General features: G+C 41.7%; 2 protein-coding genes across 3 annotated transcripts in view; one reads left to right on the forward strand and one right to left on the reverse strand.

Moving 5' to 3' along the window:
• BAIAP2L1 (BAR/IMD domain containing adaptor protein 2 like 1) overlaps positions 1-3,133 on the forward strand; it is a 67,133-nt gene extending 64,000 nt beyond the window's left edge. The window contains exons 12-13 of one of the 2 annotated variants that reach the window (XM_034782972.1): positions 54-94; positions 1,166-3,133. In XM_034782972.1, coding sequence (XP_034638863.1) covers positions 54-66 — 13 coding nt within the window. In that variant the 3' untranslated portion in view covers positions 67-94; positions 1,166-3,133. The remainder of the gene's footprint in view (positions 1-53; positions 95-1,165) is intronic. The other variant, XM_034782971.1, reaches the window with a different exon arrangement.
• A 2,576-nt stretch (positions 3,134-5,709) lies between these two features.
• BRI3 (brain protein I3) overlaps positions 5,710-26,206 on the reverse strand; it is a 28,058-nt gene continuing 7,561 nt past the window's right edge. Inside the window, exon 3 of the mRNA XM_034782974.1 lies at positions 5,710-6,097. Coding sequence (XP_034638865.1) covers positions 5,965-6,097 — 133 coding nt within the window. The 3' untranslated portion in view covers positions 5,710-5,964. The remainder of the gene's footprint in view (positions 6,098-26,206) is intronic.

Raw genomic sequence — 26,206 nt, forward strand, 5'->3', positions numbered from 1 at the left:
GAATGATGTGATAACCTGTATAACAGTGATAACAGCCTTTCTTTCCTTTGCAGAAACCTGTTATAAATGGCATTATAAAACCACCTTTCCTAAGGTATGTTTTGTTTAGCGTATGTTAAAATAACAGGCTAATGTAGTAGTAGTTGGTCGTTATCTTAAAAGGAAAATAGGTGTCCATTCTGCAGTTTCCCCTACTGGGCAGCAGTAAAAAAGCAAGGCACACATTACAAACCAGGCTTTCACTTAGGAGCAGGCTGATGATCCCCTATGAAGACTCTTAGGGCATGTCTACACTGTAATTAAAAACACTGTGGGGTCCAGGGAACTATAGCCCAGGCTCCAGCACAAGTCTGAACATCTACACCGCCATTAAACAGCCCCTTAGCACGAGCCTGCATCAGCTGGCACAGGCCAGCCACAGGTTTTTAATGGTAGTGTAGCCGTATACCCCCCGCCAAGCATAGTGGGTCCCTTCTGTGGCAAAATAAGGGAAATTAGCCCCAATGAAGTCAATGGGATTTTTCCCATTATATGAAAGGCAGCAGGGTCAGGCTCTTAGTTTGGGGTCAAACAGAAAACAAAGGATTGGAAAGAAAAAGCAATGAGAACATCACTCCTGTTTCAACCAGTTTTAAGGAAGTCCCAGATATGGAAAATGAAAGCTCCTTGGGCTACACGGATGAAAAAGGCTTTGCTCTGTTAAGAGCCCTCAAACCGAACCCATAAAATTTTTTTCATTCTAGTTCAGTTAAAAAATAATTGCAAAGTGTCTTGTAGCTGAAACACTCATTTTATTCTTCACGTAAGGGTCAGTGCAGAGAAGGAAATGTAAATTTTAGTCTTAAATTGTTGCATAATACAGTTTTACCGCAGCATTTAATTCCTTGTGTATTTTGAATAGATAGAAATTTGTGTACTAAAAATTCAACCTGGGAACAAAATCCAAATAACTCCCTGAAATAAGTGCATGCAGACGATGGCCTCCATTCAACGAAGTACTCAAGGCATATACTTAAATCCATCCTTATTCAGTAAAGCACATAAGCACAAGTACATACTTAAGTGTTTTACTGAATGGTAGCTTATGAGAGTTACTTTTTAGTCATGCTACTCATATATCTTGTCTTGCCCTCACACTGTAGTAATTTTATATTTCTTTTCACAGCGGAGAAAATCCTTTTACCACTGTGAAACTCCGACCAACAGTAACAAATGACAGATCAGCACCAATAATTCGATGAATATAATCATGAAAATATTTTTACTCCCTGTAAACACTATGTTCAGCAATATGATTTACAAAGGCTGTTTATTTAAATGTAATTAGTGTACAGTAGGAGAATATTGGAGTGGATTTCTGATTTTAACAATCCATCTGCTTTCTAAATGAGGTAATTGCTCTGAGTTAAAATGTTTGAGAATTTTGGCTTGATTTTACACTACATGCCTTTTTTAGGAAGAAAGACAGTTGTGAAAGTATGGGGGAAGTTTGAATACTGTAGTTACCTGCATACTTAATATTTTATCAAAATGCTCTCTATCTGTTGTATGGAAAATACCATGGATAAGTTTGTGCTTAAGTCTGCATATATTGTTTAGTAGATATATAAAAGAAAAAAAACTGAATTTTTTTAATAAAAAGAACAATGCAACTGTTGCCTTAATACTAAGAGTAGAAGTTTGACTGTATAAAATGATTATGTATTGCATTGTTTTGTTTAAGATAGATGCCTTAGGTTATAAATAAATATTTATCCTCTAAGAGCTTAGACAAATGTACTATGCTTTGCTTGATGTTAAAATGCAAATTATTTGATCTGAAGTGTCAGCATAAAGCTACTAAAATTATACAAAGTCTGACTTTTAGTTCAGTAATGTTCTACTCTGAAAAAGGAGTATTACTGTTCTAATGAAATAACTATTTAAAGTGGGGGGGGGAGACACCCATTTGCAATACAGTACTATCCTTAAGAGGACCATGTCTACTGAAATTTGTCAAACTTGTTTTATAAAAAAAAAATTAAACAATGTTGCCACAATTTTTCTTCAAATTCCAGTGCAAACAGTTCTTTAAACAAACATTCCCCCTGTGTATCCCAAAGATTGCAGCACTCAAACTGACAACTTACTTTTGTCCATAATTAGAGAAATGTGAAAAGTAAATTGGATTTTTAATTTTTTTGTAATAAACCTAAGTGATGGTAGTAATAGAAGTAAACATTGTGTTGCCTATAGCTAAGTAAACACTGCCCCTTTAAGAAATTCAGTTATCTTGTCCATCCCCCTGCCCATGCAGGATTGTTCTGAACATTGTATTTAAAGGGGTATTATATCGTTATATTTAATAGCAATGTTACAGGCTTGGTGGTCTGACCACAAAACTGAGTTCTAATCATGGTGATACTGATACTTTGAGCCCCTAAATCCTCACCTGTGCCTATCACCCTACTGCCCCAGAGTCTAATATCCTAAAAGAGGCAGAGTTGGGCCTTCTCATTTCCAGTAAGTAATGACCAAGGAAAAACCCTGGTGCTGAAAGGCCAGTAGACAACTACTGAATGGTGTGTTTCACTCTAACTCTGTTGACCCAGTGTTCCACCACAGTTCTAAGCAGCACTGTACTGTCAAGGTACCATTTCCCAGATATGTAAAACACAGATTTGACTACTTTTGGTCATTAAAATCCCATTGTATGTTTTACAAGAGTAGGGAAATCTGCACCAGGATACTGGTCCAATTCTAACTTGAGTATTACATTTTGCTTTGTGTTACTGCAAGAGGAATGTAGGATCACTTGGATACCATGTTTCGTCACTCCCTTTGAGAAATTGGTATGTATTGTTCCTGTAGGCTGTAAATAGGTAAAGTAATTCTTATATCTAGTTTGTAAAGTGCTTTGCAATCCTTCAGCATTAAAAGCGCTATACAAATGTAAGATGGTGGATTTGTACTCATGGATATTCGCTCTACTTTGAAAAGGTCAGGTACAGTGATCTGGAAAGAGAATTGTATAAAAAGCTGTCTAACTATGAAACAATAAGTAATTATTTGAAAAGTCTGAGGGAAACTGGCAGAAGGGTAAAATAAACACCAGAAACTGCCCTGTCTGATCGTAGCCAATAGGCAAATATTTCAGCAGATGTAAAGCTGCTGTGCTGCACCAAATTCTGCAATATTAGACCATAGTCTGACTCCCTAACCATACGATAATCCACTTATGTCATAGCACTTGAAAAACCATTGGCCCACATGAACATTTTAAAGCTTCGTTAATAAGCAGCCTTATCCTTTTATCTCTGACCCTCACTTGTGACCTAAAAGGTTGCAGAATCAAGCTCTTGCCGAACATTGACAATGTATTTTTGCACAAAGGTGGCCCTGCATCATCTCTAGTGTCTGTCTGTAGGTAGTTACATCTTCTGTAATTTTTCAAAAAGAAGTAAGCTTCATTGATCTGTTTTAATACTCAGTTGGTGGTCTTAAAAAGTTATGGATGCAACAGTATATTTCATGGGCCTGAACAATGACTATGTTAATAAGCAAGAGAATGCACTGCCTGCAGGGATTACGGATTTCAGGCACCAAATAAAATACAGTACTGAATAGCCACTACACTTAAAAATAGCTTACATTTTTATCAAGTGCAACACAGTAGGGGTAGCTTTAGTTGCTCTATCAGATAGTCAGCTTGATGAAGTACACTCAGACATTAGCGCTTCTGCCTTGGAAAATACATCACTGTAGAAGCCTCCTATTAAAATCTGGTCCATTAACTCCTTTCCCACTAATGCAAGATTTTTCTGTAGTTACTTATAAGAATATTGTGAAGTCTGGTGTTCAGTGTCTGACAGGAAGAAAACCAGGAAAGGGTTAAGGGCTGCCTGCCTGTCCCATGATTCAGCAGAGGTTTAAAGCAAAAGGTGAATCCTCCTTTTTCCATGGCAGAGAGGTACAAGGGGAAAGCCTCAGAGGCGCTACAGCCTGGTTTGGTCAGAGAAATAGCTTTGTTATAAGTTACTTTGAGTTGTGTGTCAAATAAATTTGTGCCCTGAGACAAGGGCCTAGAAGATTTTGGTGTAAGCAATAGTTCTTTGCTGGGTTGGGAGAGAGCCCAACAGCTTCATGTCCAGAGTAGCTGTGTCCTCTACCTACACCTGAAAGTGGTCTGTCAAACTGTTGAGGGAAGTTTAATCTTAGCCCATTACTCTACATGAGACCTCATTCTATAAGTAGCAGTACCTCTAGTAGTAATTCTTAATGTGTTTATTTTTTATAGTTGTAATTCTTCCCCCCATTTCTCAGCCAAAGTACATGTGACATTCAGGAAAGATTAAAATGAATCTCTGGCTCTGATTTTATTACTCCTCCTGACCTGCATGTTTAGCTATGAGGAACTCACAATTTAATAGTAAGACTCCACTATTTGCCTCTGCAGCCAAAAATTGCAATGCTACTTAATATTGTAGCAAAAAAGCCCATGTCAGACCTAGGTATCAGCATTTCTTTACAGTTTATCTTCCCCTTGTTTGATTATTCTTCTAAAAAAGAAAAATGCAAGCTAAAATTGAATCTGATTTGTTACTTTCCACTCATGTTTCTAATCTGTCTTGTTTCCTTGATATTATTTGTCGTTCCTCCTCCCCACTGAACTTGACTACTCTTGAAGTCCAATGGAAATGCTCCAACTGATTTCAAGGGCTTTGGATCAAGCATGGAGAATTTTTATTTCTTCAGTCATATCAATTAGGTTATTAAATAAGATCGGATGCTTTTTCCACTTTGTTACCTTATATTTATTGCCCCAACTATTTCAGTCCAACTGCCAGTCTTGCTTAGCAAGCCAATGAAAATTGCAAGATCGAGCCAATATCAAGTTACAACCATTTTTCAGAGATTAAAATAGGTCAGATCATGCCAGATAAGCTTTTTGACAGGTTAGGTTATGTATTTCTAAAAATTAGTGCCATTAGTTTCATACCATACTTAATGGATCCATTTACTGCTGTATTATCTCTACCTCAATATTTGTGAATATCCATTCTGTTACTCATGTCTAACAGATTTTGTTTAGAAGAAGTAGAAAAAAAAGTATTCTAAGAGACTTCAGGTCTTTGAAGTGAGAAAGTACAACAGCATATTTTATGGTGTCTTGAACTTCCCCAGAATTTTCCAACTTGTGCATGTTAGTGTCTCTCTACATATCTTAACTTCCTGAAATAAGTTTCTAGTACTGCTGTATCCTGTGGAGCATATAGTCAGAGCTAGTCCAAACAAATTAAAAAAAAAAAAAACCATGATTTGAGACTTCAAGAAGTTTGGACCAGCTCTATAGTTGGTCAAAAAATGCAAGAAGTTGACATGAGAATTAGTCTTTCCCTCAACTCTTTTCAGAATTTGAAAAAATGTTTACCAGCACTGGTCCTCAGTCCCAACCTGCCCCAATATTCTCCATAACAACAGATCACTTCTTTGGTTAAAATCACTACTTTTAGATTTCTTACTTTAAACCTCTGGAATGTCAACACTGCAGTTAGTATGATTGTATGCATACAAAGTTTATGGTTTTTATCTGCCTATTAACACAGAGGACATTAAGTGATTAACTTTTTTTTTTTTTTAAACAAAAGGTACATGGTGAAAGTGTGCATACACAGAACCAGCTGACATGAAAGAATATTTTGATACAAGATTCAGTCTTGCCACAAATTGTGAATATTGCAAAAAGAAGCAGTTTTATTTAAGTTTAAAGATGCCATTAAACATGGAAACAAGATGGGTTTTCATGTTTTGCAATGCACATGCTCATAAAACTGATTAAGTTTATCACATGCAAGACTATAATTTCATCACACTTTACAAAACAGGTCTGAAGCATAATCAGATAAAATGATTGTACATGACATTTACATTAGAAACAAGTACTACAATAGATGTGGCCTCTATAAGCCTGTTCAGGTTGATCCCTTAACCAAAAGTTGCCCCACAGTTAGGACATCTTCGTTGCCTCAGAGCAAGACAAAACAGAATTCCAATTGGAAAGAATACGATGGCACACAAGACACCAAGACAGGTGAAGGTGTCCTCCAATACACCAACTCTGTAGGAGGAAAGAAAAAGAGTTAAGTCACAAAATGCCTGCTGACACTGTAGGCAAGGCTGGCAGCTCTTCCTGTTCAAGTTTTCCCACAGTTCATAGTAAGTGTTTTCAGTTGCTTATAAAATTTGCCAAAATTAACTCTCTGGGTTGAAATTTTACATGCCAGGTGTCTGCTTGAGGTTGAATTGTTCTGGGAAATTTCAGCCAAAATGGTTCAGCTGTTCCTTTTTTCCTTAGTCTTGTTCTCAGGTTTTCCCCATGTTAAATTCTGGAGGACCTTTTCTTTGAGAAGCTATAGCATTCAAGTTTTGGAGCAGGGACCTGACATTTGGCACTGGGTTGCCTTTGTGCTAGGGATGTGCCTGTTGCCAGCCTCTTCAAAATCTGCCCAATTTTGCCCGGGTTATCAACCCTGGGGGGGGGGAGGGAGAGGGGTAGGAGGGAACAAAAACCCTGCAGTTTGCACATGCTTAGTAGAAACTTTGCAGCTACAATCTCCAAATATTCTGTCCACGCTGGGCACGCTTCAGTCTAGGCCTAAGCAGCTGTTTCCTTGTCCTTTAGGATGCCTGCAAGTGCCAGACCAGGGTGAGAGGACGTAGAAGAAGATTAGGACAAGGAACCTGGGGGAGACTAGAACTGACAGGGCTTAGAGCCAAGGAGAGGAGAGTGGAATTGAGAGCCAAGAAGGAAAACAGGGTGAACTGGGAGAAGAATACAGATAAGGAGCATGGATGCAGGGGGAGAACTGGACTGGCTGGGCAAGGACACTGGGACAAGGAGCCAGAGGCAGGGAAAAGATGGGACAGGTCAAAAGGGGTCAAGTTTGGGGGAAATGGACAGAAAAGTCTATGCCTACTACAACATACTCCGTATGGAAGCCAAGATTCTTAAGTCTTACCATTCCTCTGCTGTTGGTAAAAAACCAATGTTTTACCAAATATCTGTAAAAGCCACTGGCAAAGTATCTTATCCCCCTCCAGGGCTGTTCCACAAAGAGATGATAACCTACTACTGTTATCAGATACTCCATTTGCTCAATTGGCAGAGGTCTGTGAAGTGGATTCCAACCCTGATGATGAACCATGTGTGTCAAATATGGTGCAATACAATGGAATTTGTTTTTTTCCAGTTTGCTTCAGAGCTAGGGAGTTGAATGTAGTTGTGTATACAAAACTAAGGGGGCAGGGGGAGGAAGAAAAAAAAAAATCAAGCACTTAAAGTTAGGAAATGTCAGCATTAAGGTTGTTTGTGTAACTGTAAATTTGGGCTTCCTATCAGCATGCACTGTAATAGTCTAATTACACCACACTTTTTTCCACAGGACCCCAGCCTCCTTCAGTGCACAGGACACATCTGCTCGGGGGGGGGGGGGGAGAAGAGAATCACGTTCTAAGTGTCTCATCCAAAATTACTGGAAATGTTTGACCTTAGGAAACGGAGGCACAGAAAGATTTTCTATAAAATGGGGATTAAAACCCCCTCGTCTAACAGACATTTGTGAAAAAAGTTCATGAAGTACTCAGATAACATAGTGGTGAGCACCATGGAAAAAAATCCATGAGGAAATTAATAATTCTGTCTTCTGAAGAAGTTTGAATCGAGTGCAGTAAGCAAGGCATGGGACCATCCACTGAATGAGGGGGGAAAAATATTGACTAGCTGCTCATTATGTCAACAATGTCCATCCTGTGCACTGAATGAAGCAGGGGTCCTGTGGGGGAGGAAAAAAAAATAAAATAAATAAATAACAGTAGGTCATTTAATTAACAAATCTATTATAATGCAGGAGCACAAAGAGATCAGATTAAGTTTGCACAGGCAGTCTCAGTTCTGAGATTTCCTAATTTATGAGGGCTTGACTTTGCAACCTTAATACTCTTTGAATGTAGTTTGTGTGTGATTAAATATTTATATTGCAGTAGAGCCCATAGACTAACCACAGACTCCCGGACTCCAAGGCCAGAAGGGACCACTGATCTTCTAGTCTGATCGGTATATAACAGGCCCTAGAACTCCCCCAAAATAACTCCTTTTAAAACTACTAGAGCATCTCTCAAACATCCAACCTGATCAGGGCCCTACAGTGCTAGGAACTATACAAAGGGGCATAAATCTTCCTCTAGAGAGCTTAGAGTAAGTGACAAACAGCATGGAGGCAATCAAATCCATACATTTGTATTTTGTTAGAGTCCAGTATTGTCATCTATCCCTCAACCTAACCATCAATAGCTGAAAAAAATTCACAGGTATTGCAGCAGGCAAATGATTTCCAGGATAGAGAGTACTTATTACATGTTTTCCATTTACTCAACAGTACCTCAGAAGTAAGATTAGAATTTACCCATGTGTTGGTCAGGAATGTACTACTCTGGGGGGCCTCATTGTGGCAGGCCCTGTACGCACATTGAGTTCCGCCCAGAGGGCTCAGAATACACAGACAAGGGGTGGAAGAAGGTGGATATCTCCATTTTACAGATTGGGAACTGAGGCAGAGATTAAGAGGGAGATTTTTCAGTCACAAAATGGTAATTATGTTCTTAACCACCATTTGCGCCTTTGAAAAATCTCCCCTTAAGTAACTTGCTCCAGGTCAAAACAGTAAGTTCATGGCAGAGCCATAGAATTGGGCCTCCATCTACCCAGTCCCAGTCCAGTATCTTAGCCAGACAACCATCTATCCTCCCCAAAGAAGAGTAGTGCAATTGATCCATGAGGGCTAATTCAAGGTAAATGACATTAGCGGGGTGGGAAGCTTGCCGGCATACCAGACTCTTAAGCAAACTGAACTAATTTAAAAAGATGTGGATTAGACATTGCCATAAGACAGCCAGAGAAAGTGTAACAGTTATACTAGAGAAGAGTTCAAGTTGTTGAACAGGTACAATCATAAATGCAGGGAAACTAAAATGAGAAACAAGTATAGGCCCCAGTCCGGCAAAGACTTACATACACATGAGTAGTGGGGCCTAAAGTTATGCCCATGCGCAAATCTTTGCATAATCAGGGGCATTATTAAAAAGCAGCATGTGACACAGTGCACAATTCCTTTAGAGCAGATACTATCAAAATAATTCTGCTGTAACATGTTGATTTTTAAGCAGCTTGTTCCAGGTGTTTATTTGTTCAGTTTCATTATAGTTTGGCTTTAAACTGTTACTTTAATAGCTAACAAGACACCAGTGTCCACCACCCTATGTAATCAGCTATAAAAAACAACAACATCCAAGATGATAATTTATGCAAAATTATCAGGCCAGTGTGAGCAGTCCAGCTGTCATCCCTAAAAAGGTCTTCCCAAACAAAATGAAATTGCACAGTATCAGAAAGCTTAGATGCTCTTTCCCTCTCTGTTTTAGGGAGGTTTAAGGTTCACATATGTAAATAAAGCATTAAACACATCACAGCTTAGCATATTATGCAACACAGTGAAGTGATTTAAAAATGATTTTTTTTTAAATCAATGTTTTAAATTTTAAATCAAGTTGAGGCTTTGTAAAGTTAATTTGAAAGTGTTATCGCAACTTTAGTTCATTATACATTTTAATCTACATTATAATTTTTAAATGCCAGTACCAGTAGTAGGACCTTATTTTAATTTACCAGACTATTATACATAAAACAAAAATGTAGCAAGTTAAAAGTTCTGACACTATAAACACTTATTGTACACATTCTTAACTTTACTACCCACCCATTGAGGCCTCAGGCAGATATTTAACTTTACTCACAGGGATAGTTCCATTGATTTCAAATTGGACTATTTACCTGCTTAGTGAGACATATGTATATTTAGAGCATCAGGTACAAATTGTACTTTTGTCAAAGGCAAGTTGCTTCAGTGTTAATGAAAAGTTAAACATTCAATATTAGTTATTGTGAACTTTTTTCCAAATACACACAGGATAAAATATGCAAAAATACTGGCATAGAATTGGGCTCCTGAACCCCTGTTAGGTACTGAAAAGTGGGATCATCAAGGAGGCTTAAGTGATTTGCTTTAACTTTCATGACTGTCACTGTGCAGGTGTGCCCTTAGGAATGTCTACACTGCAATTAAAAACCCACAGCTGGCCTGTGCCAGCTGACTCGGGCTCAAGCCTGTTTAACTGTAGTGTAGATGTTCTGGCTTGGACTGCAGCCTGAAGTCTGGGACTCTCCCACCTCACAGCAAACTAAAGAAATGAGTATTCAACATCCAATTTAGCAATGTGCAATTCTAATTTAAAAATGTTTTTCAAATTTTAAAATCAAAGTTATTTTTAATTGAGCCTGCCACGGGACACATGCACTTTATTGCAATTTTTATTGAATTTTTTCAACCTTGCCACTCTTCGTATCCTACAATCCTTGCAATTCAGTCCTCGTGAAAATATTCTTAGTAAGTTGCACATGACCACATGAGGTTTCAGTATTTAGTTCTTAAGTGGTCAGCTGATTGACAAGGATTTTTTCAAGATTTGTTTTGGTTTTATGCACAAAAAAAAAATCTAGATTTGCCATTTAAGACATGTGATCTTCCAGCCTGGTGAAAAGTCAAATGACAAGAGGATATCACAGTTAAAAGCAGTACTGAAGTCATTTTTCTTAAGGTAACAGTTGTATTGTACTTAATTCCTTTAGGGGAAGATTTCCCAATGGCACAAAGAGGAATTAGTGCCCAAGCTTCCTTCCAATACATTTACACTTTTCCAAACTGCAGCAAAAATTCCAAAGGGGAAAAATAGGGATTGGGTTGTTACTGGGTATTCTTAGTCTTCCTTTGGCCCATCCTAGCACACCTTAAGCCTGAAGGTCAGCTACACCATACTAGCATATTCCTCCAGCTTCAGATGCAAAAAGGAAAGATAATCAATTCAGAATCTTCAGACAAAGGTGAAGCATTAATCCACCATGTTGTACAGCCACCTAATGGCTCTTCCTGTCATAATTTAAAGTATTCTATTAAACCTAGAACTTAAACTATCATCCTAGAAAACTGAACACTTGTTTGGTTAATTAATACTACAGGCTCAAGCCCTCATACCCACTACACAAACCATGGGGTTAGTCCAAGTAGTCTCCAACCCAAGGTAGGCAAATTACAGCCCGCATCTGGCCCGTCAGATGTTTTAACCTGGCCCTCGGGCTTCCGCCAGTGGGTTTGCCCCACTCCAGCACTCTAGCCAGGGAGCGGAGTTGGGGGCTTGCTCTGCTCTGCGTGTAGCGTGGCTTCGTGCAGCTCCCGGAAGCAGCAGCATGTCCCCCCTCTCATACTGTCAACTCATCGTTTCTGGCCCCACCCCAGAGTCAGCACCACCAGCCACAGCCCTCACCTCCTCCCACACCCTAACCCCCAATTTCATGAGCATTCATGGCCTGCCATACCCAGATGTGGTCCTCAGGCAAAAACATTTGCCCACCCCTGCTCCAGCCCCATTCACACAGCTGCAATTCATCTTCATACTGGTCCTAGACTGCTGGGAGTGGGAGAAGTGCAAGTATCTGTCCCCTGTCCCAGACAGGCAACCAACTTTTACAACAGAAATTCAGAGTTCATTGCTCCGATTTGGAAACTAGACCAACCAGAATCCCCATCCCCAAAAGCTCAGAGGCCAAGTGAGCTTGCATCACATCACACTAGACAGTCTAAACACTACAACCACTAGAGCTTTGCAATCCAGTGGCCTGCTAACCCACTCCCAGATGCACCCCATAGATCAGACACAGAGATTAAGTATGAAGACTAGAGCACAACTCATACATAGACAGCCAGGCTGAAGGAGCTCTCACAAACTTTTATTACCTCTGAAGGAAAACAGAATACACCAAGTCACATTAGGAACCACTTAATTCAGCTTTCTTATGTCCAACCTCTAATCTCTGTGCATCATCCCACTGTGAAAGCTCATCCTACTTCACAGAAGAGATATGGAATCCGCACTAGACAAAGCAGAGTTTAATAAAGATGTCCTCCTCGTCACAGTTTGACCCAATCATATAATTGGAAGCTCTGAAAGCAATCAAGGATGCCCAGGCCACACCATGCAAAAAAAACATCCATTTCCCTTCATGGCTGGTACCATTCAGATCTATACTGCCAGACACCAAAGCCTCCTGTTGCCCCTGAAGCATACTATGGAATAGTCTCTACTAGAGCTCTTTGGTAGGAGTCAGCCTCATGAATGCTGTCCTGCCTCCAGGAAATCTGGTTTCCATTTCCAGATCTGCTACTCATTCAATGTGACCTTGGACACAGGCACTGTGCTTCCGTTTCTCTTTAACATGGGGACAAAATGATGTTTGGAACTTTTATCCATCCATCCCTAAGCACTTTACCAAGGAACGTAATTAGTATTATCTAGCCAGGCCAGAAATAGCCAGGTAAGTGTACAATGAAGAGAAGCAGATTTCAAACGTCACTTCTTGAATAAAAAGTCAAGCTAGAAAGAAATCCTCTCCCTCCAGTACATAACACAGATCAGATAGTCTTTCGCTGGGCCCTGAAAGAGCATCCAGGAGCACACAGCAATCTCCTCAGCCCAACAGCAACATGATCCTGCAAGTAGCCCATGCTGCTAGTACAGTCAGCAATGAAGCCAGCCACATTCAAATAAGCTATTGCTTCATGCTACTGTAAAGCTTTTGGTATGTCTGGTAACTGCCCGCACACTCCCTGAAATGGTCACATCTCTGCTCTAGGAAGAGGATGTGGAAGAACACAAACTACAGAAAGAAGAGGATTACAAGTCACATGCAAATGACTATGGACTTTGATCACTTAGGGTTCGGACCACAAACAAAATAAGAGGTGTGAATGCTGGCATACAGCTTTACCACCATTGTGGGACATGACACACAGAGAGAAACAGAAAGAGATGCATTACCAAGGAAGAAAAGATTCATAGTTTTGCATGTGCAATCAATTAGGTCTTTCATCACCAACACTTCAGCTTGGGAGATGCGGATTAAAAAGCTCAAATGCACACAGGGCTATTATCTTAGAATATGGCTACACTTGCTGATGTAGAGCGCTGTGAGTTAAAGCCGCCTTCGGAGAGCGCAGTAGGGAAAGCGCTGCAGTCTGTCCACACAGACAGCTTCAAGCACACTGGTGTGGCCACATTTGCAGTGGCATTGGGAGCGGTGCATTATGGGCAGCTCTCCCAGCATGCAAGTGACTGCAATGTGCTTTTCAAAGGGGGGAGATGGGGGAGTGAGATAGGGAGTGTGTTGTGTGTATGTGGGGGGAGAGAGAGTAGGTTTTTGGGGTGCTGAAAGTGTGTCAGCATGCTGTCTTGTAAGTTCAGACCCCCCTCTTCCCCGCCTCGCTCTCACTCACTCAAAGCAAACAGTAAATGTTTGCTTTTCTCGGAGCTGAGCCGACTTCTCCAAAATGGAGCTTTGAAAGGGCATTTCCACATTCCTGCAGACGATTTCACAACACTGACAAGAGTGGCCACTTGACTTAAGGGGATTATGGGACATTTCCGGAGACTGATCACAGCGCAGTAACGCAACACCTCGTTCACACTGGCACTGCAGCACTCCAGCGGTGGTGCAGCAAACGTTATTCCACTTGCCGAGGGTGAGTTCCAGCAGCGCTGTAGCTGCGGAGTCAGAGCGCTCTACGTGCCTTGCCAGTGTGGACGGGGAATGAGCTAGGGCGCCTGGGGATGCTTTATTGCGCTGTAACTCGCAAGTGTAGCCAAGGCCTTCGAGACCCATGTGCGGGCTTCACAAATTACAGGAATAAGTCTCAGATGTATGGATTAACCTATGACTGTAACAACAACGGTTTCTGCTGCTGACCTATTAGAAACATCTAGATGCTCAGAATGTGCTTCCTGTTCTTATCCCCCATTACCAACTTGTCATTGAACTGCCTGGGATCTTTCTGCTACTGTTTTCCACCCAGCCCAGATGCATCGTCCCTGGGGTGGGCACATTACAGTTGCACTTTCTCCAACACTGGATGTGCTTTTTGGTTTATCGTCTGGCTTTGGTTTAGTGCTTTTATTTCTTTAGCTAGTTTTCTACTGATGTCAGCAGCAGAGAGAATGAGAATAAGAGGATTTTCAGTTCTAGTGCCTGGCTTTAATATAGAGTATTCTCTCCGAGCATCCAAAAAAAAAAAAAAAAAAATATGACATCATTTCTGAAAATCTCAGCCAGAGAGCCTTGTACTTTCAGATTTAGAAACAGTAAATTGGTCAGTTTCACTAAATAGGTTGAAATTATACCCTAAATTTAGCAACTGCACTTACTTGATTTAACAAGGCGTGTCCTCTTGGACTCCCCTGCACAAAGAAAGCCAAAAGGAGTAGCCTTAATGTAGCGTCAAAGCGTTCTTTGACAGGCAAGGAGCCGGTGCTGAACTGTGTGGTTTCACTAATGATAAAGGGCAATCACAAGCACCTATCGTACAAGTTAAACTAATGGAATGAAGGGGGGGGAGGAAGCTTAAAAAAAAATATGCAGAGTCCACAGGCAATTCTTCTGTTGCCTACAGTGTCTACTGATGTTTAGTTTCTTGAGTAGCTTAGGAAAAAGCAGTTAGTTCCCCCTCACGTCACCACCACAAACTGCATTACAACCCGGGGACATTTTAGGTGTTAGGCAGCATAGTGTGCCTAAGTGGCAAAATGTCAAGAACATTTAAGCTATTCAACATCAGCACCTGGAAAGCACTCATGACATAGGAGCTGACTGACTCCGCCACAGTAAAAAAATTTCCACAGTAGAGATAATGCTGGCAGTAATTATTTGGGGCATTCCTAGCATCACGCCCCTAAGTGCAATTCCGCCCTGGGAACAGTGTGTGAAGGAAAGATGGTCCCACAAGTGGTAGCCCACACAGATTCCACTCTTGGTGCACATGGTGCAATCTTTTAGCCTGCAGCATCTGGTGGGGCTAACCTACACCCTCAGTGCCTGGCTGCCCCAAACCAAGGGCACAAAGCGCAGTACAGGTGCGGCCACCCCTCAGTTCCAGCCATCCCTCAGTTCCTTCTTACTGCCCATAGCAATGAGACCAAGCCATTGCAGCATCTGCCTGCTTCTCTACAACTCAGGCCAGGTCTGCACTGCAAACTTACATCTGTATAGGTAAGTCACTCAGGGGTGTGAAAAATCCACAACGTAGTTATACCGACCTCACCCCCCCCCCACCCCCCGGGTAGGCAGCACTATGTCGACAAGAGAGCTTCTCCCCTCAACATAGCTACTGCCTCTCGTGGAGTACCTATGCCAACAGAAATCCTCCTGTCAGCATAGGTAGTGGCTTCACTAATGCCCTATAGCTGTGCTGCTGCAGCCTTTAAGTGTAGACCTGCCCTCAGTGTCAGCAATTTAATTTTCCGGTTGGGTTTTAATTTTTTTTTTAATATAATTTTCCATAGTTCGTTAGTAGGTTTAGAATCCTGCCCCAGCCCTTACCCCAGAGTAGCAGAAGCTAGATTTAAAAAACATGCCCCTCAATGGACATGCTGTGTGCTTTTTTGTTCCGGGGAAGGGCAAATCCCTGACCATTGCTCCGTCAGCCCCTCTGTTTCCAAGCAGGCTCAGAAGCACTGCATGAAAGCTTGCTTGGGTGCTAAGAAGAAAGACATAGCTAAGGCTCAATCCTCCCTCCTGTCCCAGTGAGCCAAGGACTCCAGCAAGCATGGGCTTCCAAGCTCTGACTCCTTGGCAATCCCTGGCTGCTAAACTCTCAACACAGCCCCCGATCACTTTGCCTACTCTGCCCAGCAATATCAAAGAACAGTCAGATCCTAGACCCAGCCTCAGCATCGTTGCATCTGACAGCCTGGATGCTGACTGGCTGCCGTCTACCAAAAGAAGCTGTTCAGCTGAAGTTCAGAACATTCTGCTCTAAAGCAGGAAAGCCTCGACTACTAGACTGACTTACAAAGCTGAAAGAAAACAGTTTTCTATTTGGACATCTCAGCACCATCTGTCGCTCTTAACACCAATTGCAGTAATACTGGACTATGCAACAATCTAGGCTTTATTAGTTCCATAGAGTATCTAGCAGCGATATCTGCACATTACTCACCTATCCCAGGCCACACTAGGTTTTCACCCTACTGTGGCTAAATTCTTTAAGGGACTCATTCATATCTCTCCCTTCCCCACCCCCTTTCCAGTTTTGGAACCTCAGTACAGTGTTAACAGGGTTGAAGGTCCCTTTGAGCCCTTAGCAACTTGTTCCCTATCCCACCCATTAATGAAGGCTGCCTTTTTAGTAGCCATTACAGCAGCTGGAAGGTTAAAGATTCAGACCCGGGGGGGGGGGGGGGGAAGAGGAGAGGTAGAGAGCTCCCCTTATACGGTGTTTCATAAGGAGTGGGTCACGGTCAGGCCTGATCCAAGTTATGCCCCAAGTTGTTTCCGAGTTCCATATGAACCAATATTTTCCACCTCCCAGTTTTCTTCCCCAAGCCTCACTCAACTCCAGGGGAAGCTAAACTTCATACAGTTAAGGTAATAGGACAGTGCCCTTACTACATCATCAACAGGACAATCATTCAGGAGCAAACCTAGAGCCTCTGTTTGTGGTCTTTGCTGATAGGGTTAAAGGTCAGGCAATATGCTCTCAGAGATCATCAAAAGAACGTTATGAGCTAGCCAAGTTAGAGCCACCTCGCCATGTTAAACTCATTCATCAGAGCTCAGGCAGCCTCTGTTGTCCGTTTGAGACTATCCCGATTTCTGAAATTAGTAGGACAGCTAGTGGAGCTCAGGCCACACACTTACAAGACATTGTTCTTCGGTAGAGGCTTCTAGATCAGATGGCCATTTTGCTAAGGCTGCAGTCATTGTGTAAATTAGAACTCCTACTATCTACCTCCAAGCAAACAGACAACTGCTTGTTAAATCAGCAAGAGTGGAATCCACGTGGACAATCATTGGAAGAAGAAAGTACAGTTGCTTCCCTTAGAACTAGTGTGGCTCTTAGAGATAAGGTCATCCACATGGATTCCATTACCCAGCCTTCTTCCTCACTACTACCGAGACAGACTCCTTTGCCAATACAGAATCCCAGAGGAACTGAGGCATAGGCGCCAACTTTCCCCAGTACCGGTGGGTGCTCGCACCCTCCCACCCCCAGCCCCGCCCCAACTCCACCCTTTCCCCACCCCGCCCCCATTCCAACCTGTTCCCCAAAGTCCCCGCCCCAACTCCACCCCCTCTCTGCCCCTATTGGACCCCTTCCCCAAGCACGCCATGTTTCAGCTGTTTCATGGCGCAAGCGCTGGGAGAAAAAGCAGGCACGCGGTGCACCCAGGGGAGGATACGGAGGCAAGCTGGGGCGCGGGGAGGGGAGGGCGGCAAGGGAGCTGCCGGTGGGTGCTAAGCACCCACCAATTTTTCCCTGTGGGTACACCAGCCCCGGAGCACCCACGGAGTTGGCACCTATGAACTGAGGGATGATTGGGCCTGTTAGCAACCCTTCCTTCCATCAGGGGGCAGGAAGAAGAGGGAGGATATGAAGCTACTTAGGACACAGGCACAACCCCAACAGACGCTGCTGGGCAAAAGAATCATCTGGTGCAAATCTGCACCAAAAGTGCATTCCAGGTGGACACCAGACATCTCTAAGAAGTCACTCTAAAGAACCATTTGGACCTTGTGCTTTTGTCCAAGATTTTTTTTGGGGGGGGGGGGGGTGGAAGACAGTAAAAGGAACATAGACTAGGCCCTTTTATCGTAAGCAGGAAGTTTAAAATCGAGTAATTAACAAATACAATTGCTGCACTTGCACAGTGCTATAGAACTGGCCTGCCGCAGCCTAACTGAAGTCACAGAGGGTGTTGTTCAACAGCAGCAGAATGCAGCCTCCTGCACTTCGCAGCAGATGTTTGAAAGAAAGAAAGAGCCTTGTCTATACGAGACTCAAGATTTCCCACCACTGTAGTCCCAAGCAAGAGCATTACTATAGACAAGACACTGACATTTTAACGGAGTGTGGGCCAGACTGGCTGTGAGCAGGTTGGAGTGCTGTAGTTAAAATGCCAATATCAGGTCTACACTAGCCCAGCCATCAGCAGTCAGCTTTAAGAAACAGTGTCTATGAGACATGACAACTGAGAGAAACTGTATGTACTTATTGCTTAATGGGCTATGACTAGGGATTTAGGAAGTCCACAGCAGGTTTCTTGGAAGGAGATGTGGAGTTTTAGTATCCATCTCCTGAAACGTAACAGGAGGAAAGGTCTGTGTACAATGTTAGCCCTTTCACTAGGACATCTTTGCCCTGGGACCAGTCCCCTTTGACTCCCACTGTAATCCGATTCTGTTCCAGTTCCTTAATTACAATCAGTAAAGAGTGTCGTAATTGTCACATACACAAGGCTGGAAGGAACATCTATTGAGAGGAAAGTCAGCTAATGTGTCAAATATTAAGACAGGCATCCCATAGCTATTTGGACAAAGCTTGGTTACAGGGAAGGGGAAAGAGGGAACACAGAAATAGAGGGCCATAAACTTCAAGCCTAGGTGCTTGAAATTTGGGACATGTGTACTTACACATGGATCTGACCAGATTTATAGAAGTATTAAACACTCCCCAACCCTGAAATCAACAGCAGCCAACTCAGGACTTCTGGAAGTCAGACTACTGTTCACTATTTCAATCTTCTCCCACCCCGGTTAACTACAACTTTTTTCCCCCACACACACTCACACTAACTTTATGGCAATATGATGATATACCCCTACATTTTCTAGAGAGACTGTTGAATTAGGGTGCTTCAATTTTAGGGGACAAGTATGCATCCTCTGGAGAACAAAGTGTCAAGCTTCATTATAGGAGTCAAATAAAATTACTTTTTCAAATTTATACAATATAATTTAAGCATCTAATACACACTATGTTTAAGGTTCTTGCATTTCCTGACTCTGCATTCTTAGCATGACACTAATGCCATCTTTTGCATTCACATACAGTCACTGTCCCCATCCTGTATATATGCATTTCCTGTTTCACTACAGGAAACCTCAGTCTCCTTGATCCCTACACTTTGCTAATTTATTCTCCCTCTCCCCCTCACTCATGCACCTCCTCTGTGACCCATGGGCCATTACCTTTGTTTTTTAAGGCTAGCTCAGAATTAGGCTGCTTATTCCCTTATAAATAGACACTACGATTAAACCAATACATAAGCAGGACCAATCAGGGTATTTCTGGTCAGCCCTAAACAGCTACAAACTCAGTTGATGGCTACAGCCTAAGCTATTACAATTAACCTTCTTAAGAATCAGCTCCTATGGTCTAATTCTGCTACTAAGCAGATGTCCTTGATGCAGTAAGTAGAAGTTGTTTTGAGCTCCCTTCTCCCCTACATGAAAGTTATTTGGAGAACATTTTTTGGCAGTGCAAAATGCCCAGCACAACCTTTTACCAGTAATGAAATGTTCATCGATCCATGCCAGACATCAGACACAGGGACAAGCCAGTCAGTGAGAGAGTAAGACATAAGTGCCAGGGACAAAGGAGAAACATGGATTATAAATTAAACCAGTTGCAAGTGGTACTTTACCACATGGGGAAAATACTGGAGCGTACCATGCTGGGGGGAGACTTCCTCATAACATGATTGTTATTTCAGGATCAATTTCCACAACAGAAACTTATCTGTAGTGATATCCTGACTACATGGACACTTGATGTGGCATTCATTAGGAGTTCATGTAATCTCCTAATCATAGATGGAACATGCCTAGGCAAAACAGTGTCTTTTCTTAGCCTGTTACTACATTTAGAAGGGGAAGCTACTTTTAAAAGGAGTCACAGATCACCAATATTTTAGTCTGTTCCTTATGTAAAATACTCTTCATCTTAGATAAAAAAAAACTACAGGGAGTTACTGTACTCAATGTGAAGATTTATTAATCTAGCCGAAAGTAATTTTTGTCCAACTGCATAAGCAGCTTTAATGTGGTTTAAAAAAAATGACACCACTCCTAGGGTCTAAAAATAAAAAGGGGAGGTTTATTTATACTACAGCAGAGACTCACATTTAAGCTACACTACAGCTGCTCATTCAGTTCTGAGAAGTAATTTAGGTTCAAAGTCTTGTTGAGGAGAATGATTAACCTTTTGATAAATGTTAGCTTGAAAGAAAAGTCTCAAAACATTAACATCTTAAACACATTGTAGGAGCCAGTGCTGCAGCGTTCAAAGATACCAAGTACACAAAAGTTACTACAATTTAACACACAGTTGGCACTTTTAGGCTGAATATTTTACCAGTCAAAATATCTGAGTTTGTAACAGATAATGCTACCCCAGGCTTTAGGAATATCCTGAGTACTGAAAACAAAGTTATCACAACCACGACACAGCTGAACCCCCTTCTAGATAGGGGTGAGGACTGACATTATAGAGGTGGCCTGTTTAACTCCTTGGCCTCATCACAGACTGCCAATAAGTGGGCCAATTAGACAGGACAATCTTTGCAAGGTGGACACCTGCCTGGTAGGAACAGGCCTGAGATTTAGCTATTCGTTTTGCATATCCTGTGTACAGCCATCAAACTTGGATGATCTTTGGTCACTTTTGTCCTGAGCCAGATTTACAGGAGTGTCCAGTGGGTGAAAAGCCCTTTTCTTCCTTACCACAAGCTCCCATTACCCCACTGGTAAATCCTGTGCACACTGTACCAATTAGACACCTGGACAAATAATGTATTATTGCAGCAACTTCTCCATCAGCTCAGGCTGAACAGAGGAAGAATTCATCCACACTACAGGCTGGGACCTAAATTACTGAAGCATTTTTATAAAAGCCTATTAAGTGATGCGCTCATGCAATTAACAAGACAGATGTCTGAAAATCTTTTTTATTAGCAAGCGATCTAATTGTTTAAATTTATTTCTCTCAAACTAGTCAGTCCCAGGAGGATGAATATCCTAGCAGGAAATTCTGAAATATCTGTGCTCACCTGTCTTTTGTGAACCTGCTGAGCATTACCATCCCCTTTGTATTCTTTTCTACACTCAGAAAGAAGGCTTGATTCTACCAGTGTCATGAGTCAAGTGCAGTTTTCTTACAGGATTGAGAAAAACTTTAAATATCCAGGTGGACAACTCTGTCATGACCAACAACTCCAAATGACAGATTTGCCGCAACTACTAGATTTGCCATATCAAGGTGTTTATTTTTGTTGTGTTTTTTACTTGCGCTTACATAACACTTTAGTGCGTTCCTTGTCCTAACCTCTCCAGCCACCAAACTACAGTAGAGCACCACTACTAACCCTTAACAGGGATTAATTCTGTCTCTGCAATTTGTGTACACAACACAGCACATTTTCACTGCATGCCGTGCAATATGGTATAGTGAGCTACTTAGTTTTCAAGTATCAGGGGGTCAGTATATAATGCCTGCATCTGTAACTTTTACTCAATGCATCTGAAGAAGTGAGGTTTTTACCCACGAAAGCTTATGCCCAAATAAATCTGTTAGTCTTTAAGGTGCCAACAGACTCCTTGTTGTTTTTACTTAGTTTTCAGTCACATTTGGGTCTTGTTTTTGCAGCAACCTCTGTCACCAGCTCCTATTCCTACTGGGTTCCTGGTTATAGCATCAATCTCAGAATTCCAAAGGGACTTCACTTCCTACAAGGTGCAACAACATGTTGATCATTGCCAGCGTCAACATAATCACCACATTCATGAAATTCATGTTTGCCACAAAATGGAGCAAAGGACTCATAGTAAAATAGGAGCATAAATCTTCTCCCATTTTTCTACTTAATAGCTATTTTCACTTTTTTGCATGTCTGTGTTAAATGTAAATGAATACATTTTTGCTGGGGAAAAGAGCCCCCCCCCCCCCCATTTACAATCTTCATTCATATAGTTTTCTTAGATTTGCCACAAAAGTGGGTCCTTTCTGATGTTAACATGCAGAAAAGCCTGGAATCTTGAGTTTATTCACAATCAGATGCCATTTTGTACAATTTTGGTATTCACTCTCTCAGGAAGGAGGCACTTGGGTGAAAGGGGCAACAAATGTAAGCCAAAACCTAAGGGACAACAGCCTTCAGTCCAGCCAAGTCTACATAGGCCAAGGGGGCGGGGGGGGGGGCAGAGAAGAGGATTAATATGGTTTTAATACCACTTTACCCCATCACCCAATCCTAAAACAGTCCTCAAAGCTGCACAAATATTTGCCCAATTGCAACAACTCCCAAATTGCCATTTCACTCGGCAGTGATTACCACAGACAGTAGTACTCTAGCCGCACATCCTTCACGGTCACTGTACCCAGGAGTACAAGGTGGCAGTTTACAGCTGGCAGCACCAGCTCTAAGCCATCAAAGGAATCCCCTACTGGCCCAGATTAAAAAAAAAAAAACCATTTGCAAACACTAGGCCAAGAAAAATCACTTGCATTAGTTTTCTTAACATTTGTTTTAAAAAGAAATAAATATCCCCTTGCAGTCTGTCCCACCCAAACACTGCATCACTAAAAGTAGAGAAACTGAAGAATGTTTAAGGGTATGTCTATACTGCAGCTGGGAAGGTACCTCCACCTGCAAGTAGACAGCCACTAGCTCAAGCAGAGGTAGTGTGCTAAAAATTGCAGTGTGATCGCAGGAGCGGGGGTGGCAGCCCAGGCTAGCTGCTTGAGCATACACCCAGGGGATCGGGTGGTTTGTGATCTGGCAGCTAGCCCAAGCCGCCACTGCCACACTGCTATGTTTTGTGCGCTAGTTCAAAACGGAGCTACTGCTTGTTTGCCTACCCATGCTGGGAAGTCCAAGGAGCAACGTAGACAGGCATTTCTTAGGGCAAATGAGCGACTGAATGGCAAGAAGCTAGATTTGTAAAGTTTGCAGCTTTAATGGTTCAAGCTGTTCTTGGAAATATAAAATGGTTTAAAGGCAAGACTAGATTGACAGTACCTCTTGAACATTTCATTTGCAAGCAGTAAGTAATTTGATTGACAACAGATTCCCAAGAATGACACACTCTCCTCAGTATTCATGAAAGTTCTAGATATCGGGGTTGTGGTGGGGAGGGACAGTTATGCCTACCCAGTGCCTAGCACAATGGGAAGGTGATCTCTAGGCACTACCATCATGCGCATTAGGAAACGTGTGTATAAGCACTGCAGTGTCAGTGCTTAGCAGCTGCTGGTTCTACATTGCTTCACCAGCACTGCATCCTGCTGAAGACCTGATTAAGGAATGAATGACTTACCACGCCAAGGCAAGCAGTGAAACACAAGAGTTACCTCACTGTTTGGGAATAGTATCTGTATCCCCATCACAAGGTGGCAGTATTTCCGATTTACTCTTAAAACCAACCAACCCAACCAAACAAACACACTACACCCACATTATGGCCAATTGGGTGCACTGCTCATATTAATCACCTCTAAGATCTGGGCATTTTTAGTGAGAGGTGCCTAGTTTTAGATACACGTTTCACAATTTCAGCCTACAGTCCTTCCTTCCTGCAACTAACCTTACCATGCCATGATAATCACTCAGGATAGTAAGACTTGTGGCAATAAGTAGAAATACTATCTCAAAATATATCCAGATGGCAGACAAGTACTGTATGTATCTGATCTCGCTGAAGTAGTCTGGCCTCTGACAGTGCAAGTGTCCTGGGTAGGGGCAACTCTTGTTTGTTTGGATAAGCAGCCTTTACACATATACACCCACACCGCGATGAAAAAAAATGTATCCCACAGCTGTACCTGAAGGTGCCAATTCATCTCAGGATGGTGAGAACCCTCACCATAAAATTATGTTCCCCCACAGCTGCAAGCAAGACAAATCCGCAAACATTAATTATTTTGTCTACCTCTTAACATGGCAGGACCTTCCTGGCAACATGACTTAAGGTGTCATGAAAGGAAAGCTGGCTTTGTGGGGTTTGGATTTTTTTTTTTTTTTTTTTTTTTTTTTTTTTTAAACCACCATAAAGTAAGTAAGTGTGTGTAAAAAATATTGTATGATATATACAACTTATGGTTTATTTTAAAAAATTGCCTTAAACCATTTTATATTAGTTACCCACATCCTATACAGTGTAATATATGTACACACACATTGGATACAACATCCCCTCCCATTCAAACAAGTTACAATCAGCTAAAATGCACAAATGTGGGTCTTAAATTTGCAAAATGAGGGTATTTAAAGCTAGTCTCTAGAGCCTCAATAACCCAATTTGTAGTGCTAGTACACGCAGAGTCAGTGTAACAAGTGTATCACAATACACAGTTCAGTATCTATGAAACTCCACAAAGATAAGTGTGCCCACTATGAGATTTCCTAACAAAGTCACTATCAAAAGTGTGTGAAATATCCAAAGCCACATCCTAACTAGATTACTGGATTAATCAGAGCACATTCACACTCCTCTAACACCAGTTTTAATCTCAGATTCCCAGCTATTACAGGGGAAAAATAATCTAAAAGTACTAAATGTAACAAAATCAGTGGCAGTTTCTCCTGTCTAGAGTCGGACTAATTCTCAGTCAAACAATACAGCCAAGGGTATTACAGCAATGTTCATTTTAGCATCATGATCTTGTGGTTCTTTCTCCAATCCATCATATGCTACAGTACTTGGTTGTTGCTGATTTATGCCATCTTTAGGATACTAAAAAGATGCAACTGGGACAAACATTTTCAAGGACCAAGGAAAGACCAATAGATACTGATATACATATACAAAGATACTGATATACATATCAGCTTAGACCAGTGGTTCTCAAAAAGGGGTATGCATACCCCTGGGAGTACACAAGGTCTTCCAGGGGGTATGTCAACTCATCTAGGTATTTGCCTAGTTTTACAACAGGCTACATAAAAAGCACTAGTCAAGTCCGTACAAACTAAAATTTCATACAATGACTTGTTTATACTGCTCTATATGCTATATCAGTGTTTCTCAACCTGGGGGGTGGGGGGCGTCACAATTTTATAATTATATGGTAAAAATGAGAAAGCAAGTGTGCTGTGACTCTTCTGTATTTTTAGGTCTTGTTTAGTAAGCTAGTAGTTTAAGTGAGGTGAAATTTGGGGTATGCAAGACAAATCAGCCTCCTGGAAGGGGTATAGTAGTCTGGAAAAGTTGATAACTGGCTTAGACAACATCTCTGCAAATAAATTTTTCAGGCCTAGAAATAACATTGCTGCACAGTCCTTGAAAAATCAAGGATTAAAAGCTTTTCTTCCAAGTTAGTTAGAGGCATGGATGAGTCAGACAAGACAGCAACCTTTATGTCTCATGGTGGGAGTTCCTTGATACCCCATGCTTCCCAGAATGGATTGAGCTTCCATTCCTTCTCCCTGCACACAACCCCAGTTCTCTTTTCTGAAGAGAGATCCCAATACAAGACTATCAATCCCACAGCTAGTCAAAGCAGGAGTATTCAAGTTTTTGTATTCTATTGCCCATTCAGACATTTACACAGCTTTTACCACTTCTGATGCCAGGTACACTATAGCAGTTCAAGCACTTCATTAAAAAAGTCCAGGAAGGTGCTGATTTGGCATCAGCCTATCTGTGGATACAGGTACTGGTCCCAAGGGTTCACTTCCTACAACTGAGTATGCATCTTACAGAAGCTAAAAAGGGCCCTGTAATCATTGCATCTTGAAGTAAATATATTCTCCCTCCCAACCCAGTCACTTTTTGTAGGCTGAAACAGAGCCTGAGGAGTTAAGGCAGAAGCAGTAGATTTTAATCTAGAGGGAAAGGGACTCAGAATCCTACCTCAGAGGAGACAAAGCTAAAATTTCTTGCTCCTATCCTCTGTAGAGAATAATCAGACAGTGGAAAAGAAGCATGCAGAGCATCAGATGTGTCCTAAAGTGCCTCCATGCCTCTCTGATGAAGAGAGACTCTATTTAAGCAAAGACTTAACACGGATTTCTGCAAGGCTCAGTCTTCATCTTATCAAATCTGCACCACCATCCAGCATACTACACATCTGGACCGAACAGTGAACACTTCCAAAAGCCTGAGCAATGCTCAGCACAGGGATGGTGTTCAAGTAAGTTTCACTGCCTAGAAAGGGATTTTGCACTAAAGGTTACATTTTCAGATCTGAAGCTTCCAAGGAATCCTCCATACCATGCTGAGGGAGTTACTAAC

Source organism: Trachemys scripta, chromosome 10 (assembly GCF_013100865.1).
Source record: "Trachemys scripta elegans isolate TJP31775 chromosome 10, CAS_Tse_1.0, whole genome shotgun sequence".
NCBI lineage: Eukaryota > Metazoa > Chordata > Testudines > Emydidae > Trachemys > Trachemys scripta.